Source organism: Vipera ursinii (assembly GCF_947247035.1).
Source record: "Vipera ursinii genome assembly, chromosome: 2".
NCBI classification, from domain to species: Eukaryota; Metazoa; Chordata; class Lepidosauria; order Squamata; family Viperidae; genus Vipera; species Vipera ursinii.
Genome location: NC_139513.1, coordinates 62,553,005 through 62,579,838, shown reverse-complemented (window position 1 = coordinate 62,579,838; position 26,834 = coordinate 62,553,005). Strand labels below are relative to the sequence as shown.

Here is a 26,834-nt window from a genome sequence, read left to right as displayed (position 1 = left end):
CAGCTTTCCAATAATTTGTCAGTCTGGTCGATTTCCTTCCAATATTTAATGTATCATAAGCGGCCCTCCTGCTAAAAAGTTCTTATACCGCCCACCCTCTCCGTTGTGAAGGAAAGCCTCTCTCTCCTGCTCTATGGTGGAGTGCTTCATTCATAATTTCCGGCCGGAAACCAGTTCCTGTAGCAAAGGACCGGCTCTCTTTGTTGGGTTCCCAAATAGCTTTCCCTTCCTCTCCCCTCCCCGGCGCTACAGCGGAACCAAAATGCGAGGAGCCGCGCAGGGAGGAGACACCGAAGCAGGAGTGGTGCCAAAGGAGACATGAGCAGCACGAAGGACATAACCTGCAGGTCAGTTACCGCTTGAGAGGAGCGCTCTCTGCCTTCCTCCCCACCCCGAAAAACGGACGGGCGCTTGGAGACGCTCCGCCCACGGGGAAGCGGGAGGGGGAGTGACGGGACCGAGATGTCTCTTGCCTCCTTTCCCGCTCTCTTCGCCGACTAAGGCGCGAGAGGAAGGGAAGAGCTGGAGAGAGGATGGTTTCCTGTCCTTGTTCCGCTAACTCGCCATCCCAACCCTTTCACGCCCCCCCCCGTGGCCCTCTTTCACGTGTGTGTTTGTAGTCCTTGGAAATGCCTGTTACACGTAGGAGAGCTTTTTCCAGAACAGGGAGGATTATTGAGGGTTACTGATTCCCCCTTAAAAATCTAAACCTGATTTTCCCTAAATAATTCCTAAAGGACAGTGTGTCTTAAGGCCAGGGCCTTTGTGCAGTTGGCCCAGAAACATCACTACAAGTCAATGTCAGGTGGTTCTCTTGGTGCCGTATCATAAGAGATTGAAGTTTGACACAGAGATAGAAGTATGACATTAATCCTGTGGACTGCTGATGTGTCCCAAAGTCTCTCCTTATTGATAATCAGGAAAAGCTTTTTAGGATATAAACTACATGCATTCAGAATCTTAAAATAGATTTCATACGTTCTTTTATTGCAATGTACGGCAGTGAAAGTTGGACCATAAGAAAGGCTGAGCGCCATGAATTGAGGCCTTTGAACTGTGGTGCTGGAGAAGACTCCTGCGAGTCCCTTGGACTGCAAGGCGATCAAACTGGTCACTCCTAGAGGAGATCAACCCTGACTGCTCTTTAGAAGGCCACATCCTGAAGTTGAAACTCAAATACTTTGGCCACCTAATGAGAAGGAAGGATTCACTGGAGAAGAGCCTAATGCTGGGAAACATTGAGGGCAATAGAAGGAGGGGACGACAGAGAATGAGGTGGCTGGATGGAGTCACTGAAGCAGAAGGCGTGAGCTTAAATGGACTCCAGAAGATGGTAGAGGACAGGAAGGCCTGGAGGAATATTGTCCATGGGGTTGCGATGGGTCAGACACGACTTCGCCGCTAACAAAACAAACAAAAAAGCACATTCTTTTAAAAGCTGCCAATAAAACAACATTCCTAGAGAAATCAGTGTAACTTTATTTGAGCCATGTGTTTAAGAACCTACCTCTCATTTTAGGATATTTGTGTATTTCAATATACATTCACATTCTGCTTTTATGAAATTTCTCGAGTAAATCTTGGCAGATTTATTCATGTACTTGACAAATTGTGAAAGAATTATGTATTTGACATCTGTTGCTGTATATGACTTTACATATATATTATTGCAGGTATTTTATACAAGGAGTATGTCGTGAAGGAAATAGGTGTCTGTTTTCCCATGACTTGTCTACAAGCAAACGATCTACTATCTGCAAATTCTATCAAAAAGGACAGTGTGCTTATGGAACTCGCTGCAAGTATGAGTTAGTGGTTTCCAAGAGAAAACCTGCAGTTAATTTACCATGTTAAAGACATTTAAGAAGCTACTTATTGTTTGTGTACTTCTTGTACTTAATGCCAGTGCAATTCTCATAATTTCTTACTAGCACTGTTTGCTGAGATGATTGGGAGCTGAAGGAATCTGGGAAAGCCTCTTTTAGAAGAGGAACTTTAGAATTTTGATAACTGCTTTAAAAGAAACTGCACAGAGATGTGGTCCATAAATAGGTTTTATTTTTACCAAGATGACTTTCTAAAACCTGATCATATGCAAATCTACTCGAAAATAAGTGAAATTCAGCAGGTCTTGCTTCCAAATAAGTAACAAAACATAGCAATCTCAAAGTACACTAATAATGCAATGTTCAGACTATAAGGCTCAACTATTAAAAGGAGGAAAGACTTTCTTGAATTTGTAGGGTTTTTTCTTTTTTTTACTTGAACTTCAAAATCCAGTTCAGATATAAATTATATGTTAAACTACTGAGAAATCAGAAATCCTGATCTATTATAAAATATCCAGAGATCCACCAATAGATTCTTATTTACTTTCTATATATCCACATCTTAAAGTCATAATCCTGCACATGCTTGAATATTTATTTTATTAAATTCATCAGATTGAATTAGCATTGTTAAACTAGATTATATGACAATAATCTGTATTGAATTTAATGAATGTCTATATCGGACTACTAAATATTACCACGAATGAAGGGTGGGTTTTTTAATCATTTGGAGTTCTATATATCATTATATTCTTTACAGTTAAGTTGTATTGAATTTTGAATTTCACAGGATAAGAATTTTACATTACGTATAGTTTTATTATATTATAAAATCAGTAACAGGCTTTTAAATAACTAAAAGCCTGTTAATTCTTGCTACTTTTATTTTCGGTATCTTTCTCCTAGGATTAGAATAATTTAGGTTTCTGCATTGAGATGATCAGTTCTGTGAAACAAATCCATATTGCAAGTATTGCTGTCTTTGAAACCATTGAAAATTCCGCAATAGCACAGTCTTACCTTTGTGTTCAGTAAGCTTGCTGAAATAAATCCCTGTGCTATTTATACATTATTGTTGTTTCTCATTTGTTAAGATATGATCACGTCAAACCTCTGGGGTCCTCTGCATCTGGGGGCACAGTGGGTTCTAGACCACTTTACATTTCTGCACCACCATTCCAAAGACTGAACTCTCCATCAGAGCAAAACCCAACTGTTACCAAAAGTAAAGTACATGAATCTGGAAAACGTGAAAAGAAAACCTTAGTGCTCAGGGACAGAGGTGAGCAAGAATGGGTCTTTTTTTAAAAAAAATGGATTTGCTTTAGTTCTTTAAAGTGTAAAGTTTTTCAATCTGGTTCTACTGGTTACATTACAGACATGTCTGTATAGTTTTGTTAGTAACAATAGAGAAGTTGCTTATTATTGCCTTCTGAGTTTGTTTGTTTTTTTAAGTTTAATCTGCAATCCTGGTACAGTATTCATCCTCTCATCAAAGTACTAAACCTGCTTAGCTTTTTGAAGTCAGCCTTGGTCAGCCATCTATCTGGACTTGACTAGTTCTTTGTGTCGTATTTTTTCAGTCATTTTAAACCAAATAGACCTATTTTTTTCTATTAAAAAACTCTACTGTACTATGAAAACTAACAAGTTGTATATGATAATCAGTAGTTTTTCTTTGTTGTTTAACAGTATCCATTCCCCTTACATTTCATTTGCCAATAATGGCAAGTATGTTATAAAAAAGTGCAGTCATTCAAGGCAAGGGTGGTGTTGTGATTCAGTATCAGCCTGTCCCAGCAGCTGAGTCTGAGGGGGGGGGGGGTTTGGAGAGCCTTCGGTGTCAGAGGGAGGCTCTGATGCACTGCAGGACTCTCAGCCTGGCCCCTCCAGTCATGTTCCTCATGAGGCTCAGCTTTGTGAGGAGGAGGTGTGGGACTCAGAGGAGTCACAGCTGAATTTGTTCAGAGACTCTAGAAGCAGAAGGCAATCAAGAAAGAGTAGAGCAGAGAAAATCAATGAGGCAACTCAGTGAAAGGAGGAGAAGGCATTGAGAAGCCACGCCTTGGGACAGATAATAAAAGGGGAAGGTGTGGTGGGTGCTGGTTGCTGACGGCAACCGTTTGGAGACATTCAAAGAGAATCCTGGTCCTTGCTAATCTGTTTGACTCTTGTTTGACTCTTGTTGGCTGTTTTGAATCATGTATTTTTGGTTGAAGAAAATATTCTGCTTTTTTGTTTGAAAGACTTTATTATTTGGAACTGTAAATAAATTTGGGTTGGGTTTTTTCCAGCCTATTGATTGTTAAAAGGAAAAAGGGGTTGTCCCTGACACACAAACAGGGCCGGTCGTAGGAACAGAACAGGTGGATACATCCAAAGCATTTGCTTCACCAGACATCTGAAAATAACAAGGCACATCTTAATACTTGATTGCCATCTTTTGCTAGCTCCCTGTAGAACCAGGCACATTTGGATATGTCTTTGGATATGTATGGCAATTCTCAGTATTCCGTTCATCATAGTGGTAAAGAAACCTTTATGTAAGAAAGCTTCAAATAGGGCGAAGCCATTTTGTTACTATTTCTGGCAAATGAAATCTGACAAAGAAGACCTTTTCAGTGTTGGCATCATGGATATAGAGTGGCCTTGTCTTAGAAGCTTGCCTGGCGCCAGTTGAATTTTTTTTTTAAATAACCTGACTTCTGCTTTTGAATATTTTAAGACTTGCTTTTGGTGGTTTGTATTGTAATCATTTTTAAAATTTATGTTTAATATCCAGAGGGTTTTTATGGGATAAATAAAAAGAAAATCATTGGGTCCCGTATTCTCTCAGTTGCTAGACCGACCAAGAAATAGATCCTGCATTGTGTAGTTAAGGGCAGACTTGATTCATAATGGGTGAAGTCAGAAAATAGATTTAGCCCCAGTTCTCACTCCTTTAGTGGTATTATATTGCATTCCTTGATGTTCTTTTCCCTGATTGGATGGCTGCTACTTATAGAGGGAGAATAGTAAGTGTTGTGCTTGGAGACTCATGTTGCAGCCAAAATATGCTCAAACCTCACCTCTAAAGTCCTTGAAACAAGTTCTGGTTGTCATTACTGGTATTTTGTTAATCTGCAGTGATTTTCATGTGGTGTTGTAAACTTGAGAGATTATGTTGCTGCTGCATGGTTTTTTAGGCAACTAATAGCCATAATTTTGTGGTTTTACAGTATGTCGCTGGAGATTATAGTAATTACTATGCTTTGAAGTTGAAAGCAGATTTACCAGGTTTGATGGAAGCGCATCAGCTGTTATTAAAAGTCAAGCTTAGAAATACTTGCTAATTCCCCCTGTTTTGGAATAGGGATTTCATGAGAATCGTGGCCTGTTTTTAATGCAATCAAATATTCTTCTTCTTCTTCTTCTTCTTCTTCTTCTTCTTCTTCTTCTTCTTCTTCTTCTTCTTCTTCTTCTTCTCCTCCTCCTCCTCCTCCTCCTCCTCCTCCTCCTCCTCCTCCTCCTCCTCCCCCTCCTCCTCCTTCTCCTTCTCCTTCTCCTTCTAAGACTTGTGTGGAACCAGTGAAGAAAGGACAAGGCCTGGGGCAGTAAGTGACTTGGCATGTTGCAGTATTCCAGCTGACACACCGGAAACAAAGCCCCATTCGTATTTAGATGCTATCCGCAGCGGGCTTGAAGATGATGCTGAACCTGGTAGCTCATATGCATATGATGAACAGCTATGTCCCTACGCAGCAGCTGGCATGTGCCAATTTGGGGACCGGTGCCTCTACCTCCATGGGCAAGTATGTGAAATCTGTGGGTTGCAAGTACTCCATCCCTTTGATCCAGAACAGAGGAAGGCACACGAGAAGGTAAACATGACCAGAAATAAAACTAATCTGGCTCTGCTATTTTCAAATAAAATCATTATTTAACTGGCAAAAATATCATGTTAACTAATAATACAGGATGTAAAATATAAGAATGACAAAGATTGAACAATTATATGTGCGTGTAAAAATGTGGAACTGGTCCTCATCTGATTTACTAGCTCTTGCTATGTTAGTGGCCAATTCCTGATGGATGTTGCACAAAACATAATGACTGCATATGTTATGGGAGGGGTTGGGTATTAGCACAGGTTATAGGTTGGTCTGAAATCAGTACTGGGGAAACGAGCACTTCAAATATCTTTTTAAAATTATCAGTGAAAAAAAGCATGCTTAGGAAACTCAACTTGTCCACAAGGGCATAACCATATTACATATTACATTAAAGTTAATACTTACAAATTTTAAAAATGATTCATTCCTGTTCAGCTTATGACTTATTGTGGCAAACTTTGTTAATCTGTTGCATTGGCTGCATGTTGTGGAGCTTTCCTATACACATCGACCTGGTTCACATATCATGCTGTGATTTGTGGCTTATTGTGTAAGAAATATGCGCTCATTTATTTAGGTTGATAATTTATAAAAGGTACAATTCTGTTATCGCATAATTCTATTCAGTTCCTTTTAAAATCCAAATTGTCATCCTGTATCCGTATCAATTTTTTTTTCCTGTCTGGCACTTCAAATGCCAGTGTTATTTATGGTGGTGGATCATGTCCCATTTTTCAGTAAGAACAAAGTGACTGGTAGTTTTTAATAAGGTTATTTGGTATTATGTAATCCAATTTAATTAGTAATGGTTCTTATTAATAAAATTGAGATGCTAGCACTTAAAGCCTTCAGCTGTATGCAAAGACAGCCCTTTCTCAGCTACAGTCCTGCATCTACTGTATTTATGTCAGAGTAAGCCTCGTTGATTTTAATGAACTTGTGTTTTTACTGTGAGCATTCTGTTTGATCAGTCTAGAGCAAACACTCCTCTCCTTTGTCTTTGCCTTCTGTTTCCCAACCTAGATGTGCATGGCTAACTTTGAACACGACATGGAGAAAGCTTTTGCCTTCCAGGCAAGCCAGGACAAAGTGTGCAGTATTTGCATGGAAGTGGTTTACGACAAGCCGTCAGCCTCGGAAAGAAGATTCGGCATCCTTTCTAACTGCAACCACACCTACTGTTTGTCCTGTATCCGTCAGTGGAGAGGAGTCAAGCAGTTTGAGAATCCCATCATCAAGTAAGTGCCCACAGCCTGCCTGTCCTTCCAAAACTTAGTTTGTTAACTTGTTTCCTTTCAAACAGTTTAGTCCTTGCAGCTTAAATAAATGATAGAATAGCTGACAGTTGACAAGGGGAAATGGTTTAACTTACAGTTCTATATTCACCAAAAGACACGTAAGTTGAACAAAAAAAAATAACAGGGTGGATTTCTTAGTTGCAGATTATCTTGATTAATTTCAAACTGGCTTTAGAGTGGGCTTTGGGACTGTGATTTCCAGTGGATTATCTTCCTTTGGGCATCAGGTTACAAACTAATGTTTGGTGCCGGCTGATTTCTGCATCATTATTAATGCCATTCAGCACAATACATTTCTGCTGTTTTCCACAATTCTATTCATTTTTTCAGACACATTTTAGTTGGGGTAATTATGATGTCCCTCCAAGTGCTAGTCTGTCTTTATTTTATTTCAATATTTATATGGAACTGATGGAGTTCTCCAGCAGATTTTGAGTTGGATGGTGCTAATTATTTCTTAAATTCTAGTTCTGCCACTTAAAAAAAAATCTAAGGAGACCAACAAAAGGGTAAATATAGAACTTTCCAGGAAATGAAGTAGGTGCTTTTCAAACACTGTAAAGCTTACTTTTATTATAAAAAGTTAAGCCATAGGAATGAAAACCTAGATCGGAAAACACAAATAGGAGGGACTTTTCTTAATAAAGAGAATGCTTAGGTTTAATACAGTTACATTGTAAACGTCTTAAAAATCATGACCAGTGCAAGGGTAATTCATTCAGAGAACCTTTGGGAGGGGTTGCTTTTTGTTCCATTTTTGAGTTAGTTAAAATAGCTTTTTCAACAAGCAATATACCAGCTTTTCTTTTTGCTACTCAAGGTCCTGTCCAGAATGCCGTGTGATATCAGAGTTTGTCATTCCCAGTGTGTACTGGGTAGAAGATCAGACAAAAAAGAACGAACTAATTGAAGCATTTAAGCAGGGGGTTGGGTAAGTATACGTTCAAGCATTTAAGGCCATTTGTAGGACATTTTTGTTCAGTGCTGTGCAGCTTGAAACTCTTGCTTAATGAGCGTACGGTAAACAGGGACTTCCCTGTAAAGAGGAGAAAGAATTCTGTACGACCGTTTATTTTCAACTGAAGCGGAGTTGCGTGTTGCAAAGTAGGACCAACGTATTGACCCACCAAGAGTCAAATCATTTCAATAAGCATGTACATCTCTAGTCACTCTGTGGATAATCCATGCTACACGCTCTTACTTTCTTCTACAAACTCAGCCACTGCACCAGAGTCTAAAAGAGCGGAGGGTTGTATTTCTGACCTTGGTAGTTTTCTTTGAGACGTTTCATTACCCAAACTAGGCAAGATCATCAGTCCTAGTAAGGAGTGGGGTTTGCTCTCGGTTTATATTCTAGCAGCCTGCCCTGTCCGTGTGGGTGGGGGGTGGTCTTGGAAGTTCTTTGGTTGGGCTGTTTGCTGTTGGCTTACTTGGCATTTCCTTGATTGGGATACCCAATCCTCATTTCAAACCTGAGCTACAAATATTATCCCAATCAAAGAACCCCCGAACAAAGAATCCCCAGTACCACCCCCACCAACACTGACAGGCCACTAGAATATAAACTGAACAAACTCCATTCCTTACCAGCACTGATGGTGTTGCCTAATTTGGCAATGAAACATCTGCAAGAAAACACCCAAGCTCAGAGAGCACCAAGGGACACCCCCGCCCCCATTTCAGCTCTGAAATACAAATATTATTCTTTATTGTATTTCTGTGTTGATGGGATGTGAAGAAATACAGGGATAATAACATGCACTTGCCTATTGTTCCTTATCGGAGCCATTTTTAATTTATTTTATTTTATTTATTTTATTTTAATTCCATTTATATCCCGCCCTTCTCTGAAGACTCAGGGCGGCTTACAAGCTTAGCAGTAGCCTTCATTCTATGTATATGCCTGCTTATTAGGGCTTTCACACACACACACCCCAAGCGGCATTATTACAAAGTCAGCTTAATTGCCCCCAACAATCTGGGTCCTCATTTTACCTACCTCGGAAGGATGGAATTGCCTGGGGCCTGCTTGCTGAACTCTTGGGAGAAGACACTGTGGAATTTCCTAAAGAGGAGGCTATGGAGTGATTTGGGAGGTGCCTCACAGTTCCACTAGTATTGCGCTTTCCAACCAACTCGGAGGAAGAAAGTTTGGCAAGACAACCCATGGCTAGACCTCCACAGCAAAAACATAAATCAAGATCTGTCCTTCTTTATTTCTTCACTACTGATAAGGATTACTTCACCAGTCCTATTTACATGGGTTTACTGTGCTGGAGTTCAAGGAGGCAGTAGGAGCAGAAATACAAAATGCCATGAAATCTCTTTTATCCTTTCTGTGCTTCAACTCATCCATCATTTAGCATACAGCACAATGGTTTCAAATTCTCTGGTATGCTCCGTTTTACTAATTTATCCTTCAGTTTATCAGACTCAAAGTCTTTCTGAAACTGTTGAATTAGGACAAGATCATTTAGTGCACATCTCCAGCATGCAACTAAAAATTAGCCACATACTACTACAAACTTGCTAGTTCCTTGTTTTACTTTGCAAATCTGCCAGACAGTGGTCATTAAAAGCATCTCCAAATCTTTTTCTTTCCTAAGCCCAAATCTTTTGCATATATGTAGGACTATGTTTTCAAATCATATTCTTTTGGTAAAACATCTTTCATTGATTTATTGAAGTTATCAAATATGTTCTACAAATAGCAAATTCAGAATGAAAATGTGAATAAGCTTAAGAAACATGATATTTTGATCAGTGTTTTTTATTTTATAAGCTTTTTATTGTTTTTCTTTTGCTTTACATACATATGTTAATTTTTCAAACGGCGTGTGATCTGGGTTCATAAAACGCTAATACATAATCAAGTCCTACTCTTTGGTTCTCTCTTCTAGCCATTTGTAGAATAAATTCCAGCTTTGGTAGTATTCTGTTTCTTCTTTATCTTTTAGCCTCATAGTTAATCTGTCCATCTCTGCGCATTCCAGTATCTTTTTTATTGCTTCTTCTTCTGAAGGTATTCGTTCATTCTTCCAGCATTGCGCATAACTTATTCTTGCTGCGGTTATAATATGTAAAACCAAATATAGGTTTTGCTGATTAATCTTTTCTGGTACTATACCTAATTAAAAAAAATCAGGATTAAATACTACATGTTCTCCTAATATTTTTTTCTAGCCAAGCATGTATTTTTTTCCAGTAGGCCTTTACTTTGTCACATGTCCACCAGATATGATAATACGTACCTAAATTATGTTTACATTTCCAACATTTACCTGATACATTTTTAAACATTTTTGCTAATCTTGCTGGAGGCAAGTGCCATCTATTTATTTTATTTATTTTATTTAACTTATATACCGCCCTATTCCTGTAGGACTCAGGGTGGTTTACAGGGCAATTAAAATCATGCCATACAAAAGTTAAAAAATTTAAAACAGTTGATTAAAACAGTTAATTAAATTTAGAGCCCAAAATTTAAAAGTTAAAACATTAAAGCCCAATTAAAACCCCTCAGTGTAGGCCCGACAGCTCAAAGAGCCAAGTTTTCAGGTCCCGGCGGAATGAGCGGAGGTTGGAGGCAGTCCTAAGTTCCATCGGAAGTTGGTTCCAGAGGGCAGGCGCACCCACAGAGAAGGCCCTCTCTCTGGGAGTCACCCACCGGCAATCCTTTACTGGCGGTACCCTAAGAAGGCCCTCCCTGTGGGAGTGCACAGGACAATGGGAAGTTGATGCCGGCAGCAGGTGTTCCCTCAGATAATCCAGACCCAAGCCATTTAGGACTTTATAGGTCATCACCAGCACCTTGAATCTCACTCGGAAGGCAACCGGAAGACAATGCAGCTCGCGGAGAAGAGGTGTTACACGGGAGTATCGGGAAACTCCCATCACAACTCGCACGGCTGCATTCTGCACCAGTTGAAGCCTCCAAGTGGTCCTCAAGGGCAGCCCCATGTAGAGAGCGTTGCAGTAGTCTAACCGGGAGGTCACGAGCGCATGGGTGACTGTGCGTAGGGCATCTCGGTCCAGATAGGGCCGTAACTGGCGCACCAGGCGAACCTGGGCAAAAGCCCCCCTGGTCACGGCTCCTATATGGTCTTCAAAATTGAGCCATGAGTCCAGGAGGACGCCCAGGTTGTGAGCCCTATCAACGGGGGTAACACCTCACCTCCCATCCTTAATGATGGAACAAACTGGTTAACCCGAGATGCCGGTACGTACAGCCACTCATTCTTGGCAGGGTTGAGACGAAGCCTGTTTCTCCCCATCCAAACCCGGACCGCCTCCAGGCAACTGGACATCACATCGAGGGCATCACTGGGTTGGTTCGGGGTGGAAAGAAAAAGTTGGGTATCATCAGCATACTGATGATACCCCACCCCGAAACCACAAATGAGCTCGCCCAGCGGCTTCATATAGATGTTGAAGAGGAGGGGAGAGAGGACCGACCCCTGAGGAACTCCACAAACGAGAGACCTCGGGGCGGACCTCTGCCCTCCCGTCAACACTGACTGCGAGTGGCCCAGGAGATAGGAGGAGAACCACTGTAAAACAGTGCCTCCCACTCCCAACCCCCTGAGACGCTGCAGTAGGATACCATGGTCGATGGTATCAAAAGCCGCTGAGAGGTCTAATAGGACTAGGACAGAGGAACATCCCCTGTCCCGAGCCCGCCAGAGATCATTCACCAGCGCGACCAATGCCGTCTCTGTGCTGTATCCGGGCCTGAAACCCGATTGGTACGGGTCCAGATAATCAGTTCCTCCAGGAACAGAGGAAGCTGATGCGCCACCACACTCTCAACAACCTTCGCCAAAAAGCGAAGGTTGGAGACTGGACGATAGTTATTTAAAACAGCCGGGTCCATGGCAGGCTTTTTGAGGAGGGGTCTCACCACCGCCTCCTTCACGGTGGCAGGGAACATACCCTCCTTCAAGGAAGCAGTTATTTCTGCCTGGAACCAGCCTCATGTCTCCTCCCGGGCCGCATAAACCAGCCAGGAGTGGCACGGGTCCAATAAACAAGTGGTGGAGCTCAGTCTCCTCATGATCCTGTCCATGTCATCGGGAGACACAGGATCGAACTCAGTCCAGATAACATGCTCAAGACCGCTCGATTCCTCCATGTCAGACTCTGCCCAATCAGAGTCCAAACCGGTCCGGATCTGAGCAATTTTGTCCGCCAGATGATAACTAAACTCCTTGGCCCGCCCCTGCAAGGGCTTCTCCCTCATCTCCTGATTAAGGAGAGAGCGAGTCACCCTAAACAGGGCGGCTGGGCGATTATCTGCGGATGTGATGAGGGCGGCAAAGTAATTAGACTTCGCTGTCCTCATCGCCACGAGATAAGACCTTGTAAAGGATCTTAGTCGCAATCGGTCAGATTCAGACCAGGTGGACCTCCAACTGCTCTCTAGACCCCGTCTCTGACACTTCATCTCCCGGAGCTCCGTGGAGAACCATGGAGCTCGTTGGGATCTGCACCGGGTCAGGGGCCGCAAGGGTACAACTCGGTCAAGTGCCCCAGTGGCCGCCCTTTCCCAGGCTTCCACTAGGGCATCCGCCAAGATAATGATCAGACCATGACGGGGACAATAGTTGGCAAGTCCCCTCCCAGATCATCCAACCATTGTCCAGATAAGAAAAACAGGTCAAGAGTGTAACCCCTCCCATGAGTCGGGCCCTGAATTACTTGGGTCAGGTCCATGGCCGTCATGGAAGCCATGAACTCCCAAGCTAACTCTGACGACCCTCCCAGGGAAGGCAGGTTGAAGTCGCCCAGAACTATAAGCCTGAGAAACTCCACCGCCAACCCTGAGAGGGTGTCCAGCAGCCCGGGCAGGGCCGTTGCCACACAGCTGGGCACCAGGTATGTTAGCAACAGGCCCAACTGAGCCCGAGGGCCACACCTCAGGAGGGATTCACTCCTGCCTATCTGCACAATGGTGGTCTCCCGCGGACATAGGGTCTCCCGTATAACCACCGCCACCCCACCGCCCCTGCCCTGAGCCCATGGCTGGTGTAGCACACAGAAACCCAGAGGGCATAACTCAGTCAGAGGGACCCCTCCCTCTGAGCCCAACCAGGTTTCCGTAACGCATGCCAGATCCGCGTGTTCCTCCTCGATCAAGTCTCGAATGAGGGGGGCCTTGTTTACAACGGATCTGGCATTAAAATACATCAGCCTGAGCTCAAGGGCCTGATCCCCCTTACCCCCAGACAAAAGGGTACCAACCGGAGGGTCGGAGCACGCCACCACTCGAAGACAGCGGGGGCGTGATCCCAGATGTTGATGTGGCCCTCCGAGTAGACATCTGCTGCCATTCCCAATCGTCATGGGGATTTGCAATATTTTATACAGATTTTCTTTATACGCAGTTGACATTGTCAATTTATAATTTCTCTCTCATAATTTTTGCCATTTTTCTAATTCTATATTATAACCAAAGTTTTTCGCCCACCTTATCACTGTCTCTTTAGTTTGTTCACTTTCCATCTCTAAAATTAACAAAAAAATATACATTTTCTTAATATCTCATCAGAAGTTAATAATATCTTATAAAATACAGTTTGTTCTTTATAGAATCCATACAGTTTCATATCTTTTTCATATCTATTTTGTATTTGTAAGCGTACCCACCATGACATGTTAATGCCCTGATTTTCCAGCTCGTTTCGATTTTAATGTCCCATCAATATTTAAAATATCTCTATATGTCTAAATTTTTTCAAAATCTAACAAATTTGTGTGTGAAACAGCTTCAATTGTTGATAACCACCCTGGAATTTTTACATATATTTTCATTTTAATTTTTTCCCATACTGTTATCAAAGCATTTCTAATACATTGATTTTGAAAATACTTATGGATTTTGTTTTTCCCATACCACAAAAAAGCGTGCCACCCCAATTGTAAGTCATGTCCCTCCAAATATAACAACCTTTTGTTCCTAAGCATTATCCATTCTTTCACCCATGTTAATACAGATGCTTGATAATACAAAGCCCACTCAGATAGGCCAAAGCCTCCATTTTCCTTAGTATCTTGCAAGGTTTTCATCTTTATTCTAGCTTTCTTTCCTTGCCATACAAACTTCAAAATTAATGAATTCAACTCTTGGAAAAAAAAATCCCAAGTTTTATTGGAATTGTTTGAAACAAAAATAAAATAGACAATATATTCATTTTAACTGTAGCAATTCTTCCTCATAATGACAGTTTTAAATTCTTCCACATTTCCAAGTCTAGCTTTGTTTCAATAACCTTATGTAATTATCTTCTTTTATTGTTGAGCACTTAGCTGCTAAATATATACCCAAATATTTTACCTTTTTCACTATCTGTACCTCTGTTACTTCTGACGTTCGGCTTTTTTGCTTATCCGTAAGATTCTTAACGATTATCTTGGTTTTCTCTATTTTTAATCCTGCTATTTCACCATATTGTTCTATTTTCCCCCACAATTTTGGGGTCATCTCCAAGGATTCTTCCAAAATAAATACTAAATCATCAGCAAATGCTTGTAGTTTATGTTTCACCCTTTATCCCCAATCCTCTAATTTCTGTATCTTGTCTTATATTTCGATTTAAAACTTCCAAAGTGAAAATGAATAACAAAGCTCTCAGTACAATCTATTCACAATCACTTTGGCTGTTTGTTTATTATATATTGTTTTTACCATATTTATAAAATTCTGTCCAAAGTCCATTATTTGTAATTGATGAATCATAAATTGCCATGAAAGATTATCAAATGCCTTTTGAGCGTCTAAAAATATTAATGCCATTTGTTTCCCTGGATGTAGCTCATAGTATTCCAATACATCTATTATCACTCTTAAGTTATTTTTAATTTGTCTCTTTGGTAAAAAAAAAAACCATTTTGATCCGGTTGTATACATTCAGTCAAGTATTTTTTCAATCTCTCCGCCATTATTGAAGTAAAAATTTTATAATCCACATTGAGCAATGAAATCGGTCTATAGTTCTTAATCTGAGTCAAATCCGAATCTTCTTTTGGTATTAAAGTAATATTTGCTTCAATCCACGTCATTGGCATTTTAGCTTCTAATAAAAGTCCATTACAAACATCTTTCAACGGTTCGCTTAATATCTCTTGTAAGTTCTTATATAAGTCTGCCGGAAGTCCATCTGGACCAGGAGTTTTCCCATTTTTTGTCTCTTTATAGCCTCTGTTATTTCCATCATTGTAACACCTTCATCTAACATATTTTTAAATATCTCTGAAATCTTTGGAAGATTACTTTCTTCCAAGTATTTTATAGTTTTCTCTCTTGAAGTCTCCTCTTTATCATACAGTTCCTTATAGAATTCTTTAACTATCTTTTTATTTCTTCATTTTTATATTGTAAATAACCTTTTCCATCAAGTAAATTATGTATCATCTTTTTTTCTTTCTGTTTTTTAAGTTGTAGGTCAAGGCAATTGTAAGTTGAGGGATGAAAAATTTCACCAAACTGCCTGCTTTTATTTGAAAAAACAGTGATCAGTATGCACCACATAGTAATGATTCATCTAGTATTTAGTTAAAAGTATGTTGTTTAACAAAATGATGCATTTGTAGTTCTGTGACCTTCACTGCTAGCCTCTAAAACGTTTTATGTGTGACTCTTTAAAAAGTTGAACTTTCATTGTTTAATTTATGTTGTTCTCTATTTATCGAGCATTTTGCTTATCAGTCACATCAGGAGCTATGCTGTTAATAAATCTAGAGCTGAAATCTGTAAACATTGATTAGAATGCACAGATTAGATATATATTACATAATTTAGATTATGGTCTGTGTTTGAAGTGTATAATGTATAGATTTCCATAGAAATTAAAGAGCGACTATTAAAACTGATTGTTCAATTGTTTACCGATAATGTTCTCCAGGTAACCTATGGAATAACTCCCTTTGTGCAGCCAGGTAAAAAGATCCTGTGAATTTATATTTTGCAAAGATGTAACTGGAAAAGATTCAGTGATTTGGTTATAAGTCTAAGTGGGAATATAATGTCTTTCACTTCTGTTATTTTCTTTGCAAAATGATAAATTTAACAAAGTTAAGATAGGCAAGAAAATGGTGAACACCTGTCCACCCTAGACAAGTTCAAATCACCAGGACCAGATGGATTACACCTCAAGGTTCTGAAGGAACTGGCAGATGTGATCTCATAACCACTGAACTATATCTTTCAAAGATCCTGGAGCACTGGAGAGCTACCAGAGGACTGGAAAACAGATGATGTAGTTCCCATCTTCAAAACAGGAGAGGAAAAAATGGATCCAGGAAACTACAGACCTATCAGCCTGACCTCTGTACCTGGGAAGATTCTGGAAAAGATAAACAATGAATCAGCGGCCACCTAGAAGCAAACAAAGTTATTACCAAAAGCCAACATTGTCAAATACAGAACATGCCAGACAAATCTTATTGCATTCTTTGACCAAGTGACAAAATTAGTGGACCAGAGGAATGCTGTGGATATAATTTACTTGGACTTCAGTAAGGCATTTGATAAAGTAGATCACAACTTACTACTTGATAAGATAGAAAAATGTGGGTTAAACAGCATCACCACCAGATGGATTTGTAGCTGGCTAACCGGCCGTACTCAGCGTGTGGTCCTCAATGGAACTGCATCTACCTGGAGGGAACTGTGTAGTGGGGTTCCCTAGGGCTCTGTTCTGGGCCCAGTGCTCTTCAACATGATCAACGATTTGGATGAGGGGATAGATGGGAACTCATCAAATTTGCAGACGACACCAAGCTGTCAGGAATAGCCAACACTCCAGAAGATAGGCTTAAGATACAGAAGGATCTTGACATACTTGAACATTGGGCGCTATCTAACAATGAAATTCAATGGTGAAAAAGGTTCTACATTTAGGCAAGAAAAATAAAATGCATAGGTACTGTATAGGTGTACCTTGCTCAATAGTAGTAACTGAGAGGGATCTTGGAGTCGTAGTGGACAATCACTTAAATATGAGACAGCAGTGTGCTGCAGCTGCCAAAAAAAGCCAACACAGTGCTAGGCTGCATTAACAGAGAGAGAGAACCAAGTTCACATAAAATATTAATACCACTTTACAGTGCCTTGGTAAGGCCATGCTTGGAATACTGCATCCAGTTTTGGTCACCACGATGTAAAAGAGATGTTGAGACTCTAGAAAGAATGCAGAGAAGAGCAACAAATATGATCGGGACTGGAGGCTAAAACATATAAGGAACGGTTGCTGGAATTGGGTATGTCTAGTTTAATGAAGAGAAGGACGAGGGGTGACATAGCAGTGTTCCAATATCTCAGGGGCTGCCACAAAGAAGAGGGAGTCAAGCTATTCTCCAAAGTGCCCAAAGGCAGGACAAGAAGCAACAGGTGGAAACTAGTCAAGGAGAGAAGCAACCTAGAGCTAAGGAGAAACTTCCTGACAGTTAGAACAATTAACCAGTGGAGCAACCTGTCTCCGGAAGCTGTGAATGCTCCAACGCTGGAATTTTTAAAGAAGAGGCTGGACAGCCATTTGTCCAAAATGGTGTAGGGAAGGGGTAGGAAACTTCGGCTCTTTTATGACTCATGGACTTCAACTCCCAGAATTCCTGAGTCAGCATAGCATAGTTGAAGTCCATGAGTCATAAAAGAGCCGAGGTTGCCTACCCCTGGTATAGGGTTTCCTGCCTGAGCAGGGGGTTAGACTAGATGACCTCCAAGGTACCTTCCAGAATTTTTTTTATTATTATTATTATTATTATTATTATTATTATTATTATTATTATTATTATTATTATTATTATTATATGGGCCTAGTGACTTTTCCACATCTTTATTAACTCCGTGGTTGACTAAGAAGAGAGAATGTCTGTCATACTTCGGATTACATAAAATTTGGTAGGATAATTAATACCATTCAGTAACATTCAAAATTATCTTTATAAATTGGAGAAATGGGCTAAAATAGAATAAAATGACTACAGAAAAAACAAGAAGGTACAAAGATCTGGTACGTTTCATTTTGACAGTGGCAGTCAGAGAAATGGTTTTGTAACCCTGTACACTTACAGATTGTTCAGCGAGGGTTATTGCCAATATTAACTGAGAGAGAAAAGGAAAGCTGTTGGTGTTTATTCCAGCATATCAATACAGCCAAAGGTCTTAAATACCGAGTTGCTTTCCTTTATACTTTTGTCATCACAGTTCACATTTCAGAAATTGTCCCCAAAATATGCATCAGACTCTCTTTCAGGATTAATCTTCTATGTGCAAATTGGCTTCATTAAACTCCTTGAGTTTTTAATAATCAGTTGAACGGTCAGTCTGCACATGAGTAACCCTGATACACATTCTTCTCCCTCCCTCTTATTCTAGGAGAAAAGCCTGCAAGTATTTTGAGCAGGGAAAGGGGACTTGCCCATTTGGGGGGAAATGTCTGTATCTCCATGCTTATCCAGACGGAAGACGGGCTGAGCCAGAGAAGCCACGAAAGCAACTCAGCTCAGAGGGGACAGTCCGGGTAAGAAGATACACAACTCTGTCTCCTGTCTTAGCTTCCCAAAACTGCCGAGGTCACTAATAATCTCCTTCCTTCTACATTTAAACATTTTGAGGCAGCACATGCTATTTTCAAAAGAACTGAATAGTCGGGATAAGGGGGAACACTATCTGTGATCCCCAAATAATAATCTTAGTTCCTACCTTTGTTGTTTGTTGTTTCCCTTTTAGAACCAGTTAACCTCAATAATTTTAAAACGTGTGCATTTAAGAGTACATGGAGCTATTTGTCTAGCAATTGTAGCTCCAACAGCTTTGGAAATGATATACAGCAGTCCTCACTTACTGACCACTTGTTCAGTAACCGTTCAAAGTTGTGACAGTGCTAAAGTGAATAGTACTTACTGCCAGTCTTCAAAGTCCCAGCTGTCACAGCAGTTCCCAGTCATAAGATTGCAATTTGGCTGCTTAGCAACCAGCTTGCACTTAACAATTGTGACATCCCATGGTGGTGTGATCACTCTTGGCAAGCTTCCCTGCTGGTTTCTCACAAGCAAAGTCAGGGAAGCTGCCAGAGAAGGTTGGAAGTCACTCTGGTGCCAGCCCACCCTCCCCCGGCCTTTCTGCACACTCCACTGCACCTTCCTTCCTCAGCCTCCTTGTGCAGTGAGCTGTTGGAATGCTGCCCTGGCTGTAAAAAAAAAGTTGTAGTTGTAAATCCAAACAATACCTTAAATATATTAGTAAGAGATATGTGTAACTTTTGCCTTCTGTTTTAGTTCCTCAACTCTGTTCGTCTGTGGGATTTTATCGAAGACCGAGAAAACAGAACGCTGCCAGTTGCCAATGATGATGTATCCGAGATTGGAGAGCTTTTTATGCATCTTTCTGGCACAGATGCTGAATCTGCTGCTCCTCCCTAGAAAAACCACAAGATCTCTCCCGTGTCTCTTTCATATTGATCCTTCTGTTTCTTCGGTAACGTTGTACCACAATGTTAGAATTACTGTGCCATGGAGACTGAGGTCCTGGTGAAATTCTAGTATGAGTGTCACTGTAGAGCAAAAGTGTTGAAACATCATAAAATGAGTGCTTGGAATAAAAGTGATAGATGTAATCATGAAGAGAAGAACTTTTCTATTAGAAGGGAGCAATGTGTTTTTAGTTTAAAAGAACATTTACTCCCATTTTACTGAAAAAACCTTGGTATTCTAAGATTTGAGGTAGATTCAAGTATTTAGAGGCTGTCTTTTAATATAATCATAATATCTTAATAAAAGAACGGAAAAATACATCTAATTATCCATGTCAAATATATCAGTGTGGTTTAAAACTATCAAACTGTTTTCAGGGTTGTTAGCAAAAAAACAAGTTATCTGAAGGGTTTGTAACTGCACATGGTCATTTGTGTTTTTTTAAAAAAGTGATCTTTTTTATTTAAAAAATGGGCATGAGTATCGCTAATATATTTCATAAGCAGCATGGTTCTTTAAACATTCGCTGCGCTAGCTGTGCTACAGTTCTCCTGGTTTGAGTTGCACACATTTAATGCAACTATAAATAGCAACATTTAAGATTATATGTAGGGATGAAATATGTAAGAATGAAAGTATGGTCAAAATAATCCATTATATGATTTTCTTGGAAGCAATAACCAAGATTCTACTTACACATATAAGTAGAGAATTCCTTTGTTAGCTCCAAGTAGGGGGTGTGTGGCCTTTCATAAATAATTGTTTTAGTTTCAATATGCCTAAGTTCAAATATTGAACTAAAATCTGTTAAATCTATATACAAGTTATTTTTTCTTTCCATTTAATTGTGTACAATTCTTGGAGACTGGACAAACCCCTGCAGTTTTCTTGGTAAGATTTTTCAGTAAAGGTTTGCTATTGCCTCCTTCCTAGGGCTGAGAGAAAGTGACTGGCCCAAGATCACTCAGCTGATTTTATGCCTAAAACAGGACTAAAACAGATGAGCTCCTGCTTTCTAGCCTAACCACTACACCAAACTGGCTCTCATGGCCATAATAGGCATTGCTAGAATACTGGTGCTTTGCCACATGATATAATTTAACTTTTTTAAAAAGTAGCACCGTCTGAACAATGCCTGAAAAGTAGGACCATGCTGCATTTCAGATTTGGAGGCAAAAAGAGGCTTTAGAGCAGCATGTTTGCTCATGGAGCCCCTTTCTGCAGCTCTTTAAAGCAGCTTTGTCTTTTTCTGAATGCTGTGCATTTTTGCCTTCACATCCAAAGTATTGCAAAAATCTTCAGTTGTTTTCAGATGTTCTCTTATGCCAGTCCCATTAGTGGAAGCTAGTAGTGTGGTAGTAGTAGTGTAGTAGTGTACAGCCTTCAAAACAGCCCTCACTGATACCATACTATATAGGAGGATAGCAGGTACTGGGAAACCATGACTCGTGTCAGTCCCAACTAGTGGGTGCATGTACTAATTTGCACACAAAGAACTTTCTGGGTTTTGAATCTTCTTGCATGGAAATTTCAGTCCCTGTCAGAATGAATGACTCTTTTGGTAACTGTCCTATCCTGCCTGATATTAACTGAACTTTAATATAACATTAAAAAGAATGTCCTATATTCCTGGTAACTGCAGGAAACATGTACTTTTCTTGGCAGGCATTACCAAGTCTATTTGTTATTGTTTTCTGAAAAAAAGTAATCCCTCACTTTAATATACAGTCCTAGAATTCCCAAGTAGTCTCCCATCAAAGTATTCATCATGATTGACCCTGCTTAAATTTTGAGATTGGCTGAAGTTGCTGAGGCGACTATTAACTATTTAGGCCCATGGTGGTGAACCTATGGCACGCGTGCCACAGGCGGCACGCAGAGCCCTCTCTGTGGGCACACGCACCGTCGCTCCAGTCCTAGGCCCCTGTCCATGAGCAACCTGAATCAATACCTGTGCAGGGTAAGGTTGCCGCACCTGCCCCTGCCTCCCCAAGCGGTTTTTTACTAAGCTGCCTTTCAGCTGCATTCTCTTTCTCCGTTCGCTTCTCAGCCTTCGTCGTGTGTTTGTGGGACTATCAGTAAAAAAAAGAAAGTTCTATCAGACTTTCTAACCTCGTGAGATCTTGCGAGAAGTTAGTCTGATGGAACTTTTTTTTTACAGATAGTCCTACAAGCGCGGCAAAGGCTGAAGTGAACGGAGAAACGGAACACAGCTGAAAAGCAGGTTAGTAAAAAACCGCTTGGGGGAGGCGAGGGCATCTGGGCAGGGGCGAGCGCAGCAACCTTACCCTGCATGGTGGTGGGAGGGTGGGACACATCCCTTTCCCATGCCAGAGCAGCCCCTGCAACCCAGAGGCGGCCATGCTGGATGGCGGTGGGCAGGGTGTTGAGGTGGGAGCCAACAAGCTGACCAAAGCAGCAGGTGGAGTGTGGAGGCCTGGGAAGGGAGGGCGCTGAAGTGGGCGGTCGAGCCATTGGCAATAGCAACGTGTCTGAGCAGAAAGCAGCCCCAGAACAAGTGGGGCAGGTAACGAAAGAAATCCTCGCTCCCCCCAGAAATTGCCTTTCTTTCCTTACCTCACTTCCAGCCCCATGCCGTTTCTCCTTCGCAATCCATCACTGCTGCTGTGTATAAGGAAACGAAGGGGTTTTTTGGGGGAAAAAGGTCAATCAATTCCAACTTCTCTTGAAAGATCGTGAAGTTGGAATTGATTGACCTAGAGCAGACATGTCAACCACAAGGCCCGGGGGCCAGATCCACGAAGTGGTTTCATGCGGCCCGCGAAGCCATCCTGGAAACAGCGAGGGAATGGCCCCCACTGCCTTGGCCTTGGCCCAGAGACCCTCCTCCTGCCAGAGACCCTCAGATCTGTCCCACTCCTGCCCAGGCCCCCATAGGCACCCTTGATGCGAACGATGTAGAGCTTGCCACGCCCACCCAGGCCACACCCACCCAGCCTCCTGAGGGCAACCGCAGTGCTGATGCGGCCCTCAATGAAATTGAGTTTGACACCCCTGACCTAAAGGTTGTAGACAAATATCCAAGCAGACTGAATAATTAACTTGCTTCTTTGTCAGTGTCACTTTCTGACCCAGACTAAGTTTATTTGAAGACTATATTGGCTATTGCTGTAATTTATTACTAGATAATTTATTAAATATTCCAGGCTTGTGGTCCTTCAAATGCTACTGAACATATGCAGCTTTCTTACCACAGATTTAGAATTTGAAATGTTATTGGAAGAACTGCAAAAAAGGGTGCAAAAATACAGCCCAGGGATGATTTGCCAGCATACCTTTTGCAGAATAAGCAGAACCAATATCTTCAGCCTCATTTTTGTTCTGTATTGGCAAGATTTGTAAAAAGCACACTTTAAACCTCGTGGGGACTTAAGGCATCTGTTTGAATTCCCCCCTCCCTTTAAATTCACCCAAACCTAAAAAAAAGTAGGTCCTGGTCATGCCTATATGCCATCTAAAACCTGAGCCAAAGGTTATTTATACCTGTATAAATAAATAATGTATCATTCTTCAGAATATCTACAAGATAGAGAACCTTGATTATAGCTAGCCCAAGATACATTCGTTTTCAAGAACTCCCAGCATCCAGTTGATCAAAAAGAATAATCTATGCTATTTGTATGAAAAATTACATTCTTCTGTGTATATATTGGCTGATAATCACTCCAAAGATTATTTTACTTCATTGAAAAATTAAGCAAAATGGAAGACCATTCAACAAACTTAATTTGCAGAGGAAATTAACTTTTCCATTTATATTTAAATAGCCAATTTATTTAGTGAGTAGTTCTATTTAAATAGATCATAGGTTTGAGTTCAGGTTACTTTTCTAACACAGAAAGTACTGTTCTTTTGACTGATGTGTGTTTGACTTCTAAAGAGTTTCAGAGGGCAATAATTTTAATTTAAAGTTGAGCCAATAAACATTCAAGGAAGATAAAATGAGTTATCTTATGTCTCCTTTTGCTAACTTTGCAAGTTCTAGATCTTCAATTTTCAAACTGCAACTGATAGCATGATTACTACAAAACACAGTTTTGAAATAGAAATGTTTAGTTTTTACTTCTATGTGGCTATAACTACATTAATATTTTGTAATCAGATACATAGAACAGAACATACTATACTGCTCAAAAAAATAAAGGGAACACTTAAACAACACAATGTACTGTATTTAATAGTAGGATGTCTTATCTTGTGTTCCCTTTATTTTTTTGAGCAGTATAGTTCTTTCTCTTATTCTATAGGGTTCTTTTAGATCGAGTGTGTCTTCATATAAGATTTGTCAGATTTATCTTTAAAAACTGGATAAAATCATGGCAAATTCATATTAATCTCTGGATTTTTTCAAGTTGGTGGTGTTCCAATAATTCAGAGCTCAAAAACTTATAGTAAATTACTAAGAGATTCCAGTAGACAAATAAAATCTGATGGAGTTTCAGCCACAGGAAACTAAAGAGAACACAACTCTAACTGAAAAAATTCTTCAGATTAGAATTTCTTACTTAAACAAACAGCCCTTCTCAAGAAGCAATATGCAAAGACTCATTTATTGGTTCTCAAATATTTTGTTCTCAGGTCTCCTTTATATTCTTAAAAACGATTGAGGATTCCAAAGAGTTTTGGTTTACACTGATTATATCTATCAATATGTGCTGTATTATAAATTAAAACTGAGAAATGTTAAAATATTATTTGACCTGAAAGGGGATCAGGGACCATACTTGGAGAACTGCTGACACTATGTCATTCAATAGATAGGGGTCTTCAACCTTGGCAACTTTAAGACTTGTGGACTTCAACTCCCAGAATTCCTCAGCCAGCTTTGAAGTCCACAAGTCTTAAAGTTGCCAAAGCTGAGGACCCCTGCAATAAGATTACAGCAGTACAGCTTGCTGGTTGGGGAATTCTGGAACTTGCAATTGACAAACCTTAAAACTGCTCTGATTGAGAACTACTGGATTATAGAATATAAAATGCAGTCAGTTTTTTCAATATTTCTTTCAAACAGTGTATTTCCCCTATAAAATCTTAATATTTTGAAGTTGTGTGTTTTAAATAATGTCTGGCCAATTTTTATGTAAGTATTGATATGTCTCTAGGCACAAATCTAACAAAAGCAACCAAACTATTTTTTGCTAATGTTTTACTTGCATAGAAGTGTGCCACTGGCTACAAAAACGGTTGGTGCTTGTGAATTGAAGTAATATGGTAACAAGACAAAACACGCATGGAATGCCCGAATGTATTGAAGGCTGGCAAATCAGCTCAACTTAACAGATTTTTGCATTTCTAAATGTACACTGAAGCTCATCATTAACATGAGAACATGCACAGAATGTAAAGTGCACATCAGCGTTCAGCTAACCATCACAGGCTAATATAATAATCCTTCTATTTGCACAATTGCAGCAACATTATGACTTGTGGGCACAGTACTGCATACAAGCACCTATGCATTCTCAAAATAAAACCATAACATATCACACCCAAACCCTTGGTCTGCCCCTTTAATTCTAATTTCTTTGCAGCAATTAAAAAACAACAACAGCAATAACATACCAGGCTTCTTTCTGGCCATTATTAAATGACATGCAAGGGCTGTGCAGGCTAATTCTGCTGACTGCTGATTGCCAACAGTTCAATTCTTACCGGCTCAAGGTTGACAGCCTTTCATCATTCCGAGGTCTGTAAAATGAGGTTTCAGATTGTTTGCCGGGGGGGGGGGAATATGCTATGTAAACTGCTTAGAGAGGGCTGTAAAGCACTATGAAGCAGTATATAAGTCTAAGCACTATAGCTATTGCTTTAACTTTCAATACTCAGTAGTATGTATCAGTCTGTTCTATTTAAACCTCTCTCCTCCCGTCTCTTCAATTTCATGTGATACTGGCCTATTCAAAAATAATAAGTTGACAAGTGTCTCCTCCAATATCACACTGAATTAATTGGAAAAAAAACCAAAAAAAATTGGTGGAAAATTTGAGGAAGATACTAATTTTTAAGTAAAAAGGCATTCATGAATATCTTCTGCTATCTTTTTCAAGGTGAATCCTTATTGCACACTACAACCAAGACCAAATATCAAAATGGACTATAATTTCTTTTATTAATCTCACTCGACATTGGTGAAATAATGCCATTATATGCAAGTTCATATATACTATAAAGACTTTATACCTGATATGTTGAATGTAAGAGAAAATAGAGTATCACTAAAACATGTTTCAATATCTTTTCTTTTGAAGAAGAAACATGTTCAGACAGACTGATAAACGTTCCGTGTCCTTAAAAAATTTAAGAACACTGAGATAAAGAACAACAAAAAGATTCCATAGAATTTGCAGACACCACGTTGGCAGGAATAGCCAATACTCGAGAAGACAAGCTTAAGATACAGAAGGATCATGACAGACTTGAACATTGGGCACTATCTAACAAAATGAAATTCAATGGTGAAAAAAGTAAGGTTCTACATTTAGGCAAGAAAAAATAAATGCACAGGTATAGTAGGTTGTGCCTTGCTCAGTAGTAGCAAATGTGAGAGGGATCTCAGAGTCCTAATGGACAATCACTTAAATATGAGCCAGTGGTGTGCTGCGGCTCCCAAAAAAACCAACACAGTGCTAGCCTGCATTAACAGAGATGGAACCAAGTTCACGTAAAATATTAATACCACTTTACAATGCCGGAATTGGGTGTGTCTAGTCTAATGAACAGAAGGACTAGGGGTGACATGATAACAATGTCCCAATATCTCAGGGGTTGCCACAAAGAAGAGGGAGTCAAGCTATTCTCCAAAGCACCTGAAGGCAGGGCATGAAGCAACGGATGGAAACTAACCAAAGAGAGAAGCAACCTAGAACTAAGAAAATTTCTGACAATTAGAACGATTAATCAGTGGAATAACCTGCCTCCAGAAGTTCTGAATGCTCCAACACTGGAAGTTTTTAAGAAGAGACTGGACAGCCATTTGAAATGGTATAGTTTCCTGCCTGAGCAGGGGGTTGGACTAGATGACCTCCAAGGTCCTTCCAACTACTACTACTACTACTACTACTTATTATTATTATTAATATTATTAATATTAATATTACTTAGTATTAACGTATATATTGGATGACTCAACGGTCTGCTTCAGTAGTCCAGTTTAACAAGAGACTGGAAGTACACTGGGAATTTTTATGAGTATGTAATGAGTATCAGAAGAAAGACATTTTCTTCGTATACTATAGAAAATCAGAATCCTGCATGGAGGTCCAGCTGGGGAAAGAAGCGATACTTTTGGCCAAACAATCTTTCTCCCTGCAGCCTCCACTGCCAGTGCCCATGCAGCTTCC

At 40.2% G+C, this 26,834-nt stretch overlaps 1 protein-coding gene and 1 long non-coding RNA gene across 2 annotated transcripts; one reads left to right on the top strand and one right to left on the bottom strand.

Annotated features, from left to right (window-relative positions):
• Nucleotides 1–196: 196 nt before the first annotated feature.
• MKRN2 (makorin ring finger protein 2) lies at nt 197–19,631 on the top strand. Its single transcript, XM_083352673.1, has 8 exons — nt 197–347; nt 1,674–1,802; nt 2,927–3,114; nt 5,385–5,692; nt 6,728–6,942; nt 7,823–7,933; nt 18,377–18,521; nt 19,279–19,631. The coding sequence occupies exons 1-8, from the start codon at nt 319–321 to the stop codon at nt 19,420–19,422; spliced, it is 1,269 nt and encodes a 422-aa protein (XP_083208799.1). The 5' UTR covers nt 197–318; the 3' UTR covers nt 19,423–19,631.
• LOC310634363 lies at nt 9,761–26,537 on the bottom strand. The gene is made up of 3 exons (XR_014491213.1): nt 26,405–26,537; nt 18,905–19,186; nt 9,761–10,129 (listed from the first exon to the last, which is right to left on the bottom strand). It is a non-coding gene; the product is annotated as an uncharacterized lncRNA (long non-coding RNA).
• Between the last annotated feature and the right edge of the window lie 297 nt (nt 26,538–26,834).

Excerpts from the sequence above, each read along its gene's own strand:
- MKRN2 (XM_083352673.1), top strand. The coding sequence starts at position 319 with ATGAGCAGCACGAAGGACATAACCTGCAG. Across the intron at positions 3,115-5,384 it reads CTTAGTGCTCAGGGACAGAG|ACTTGTGTGGAACCAGTGAA; the intron begins GTGAGCAAGAAT and ends TCTCCTTCTAAG. Across the intron at positions 5,693-6,727 it reads AGAGGAAGGCACACGAGAAG|ATGTGCATGGCTAACTTTGA; the intron begins GTAAACATGACC and ends TTCCCAACCTAG.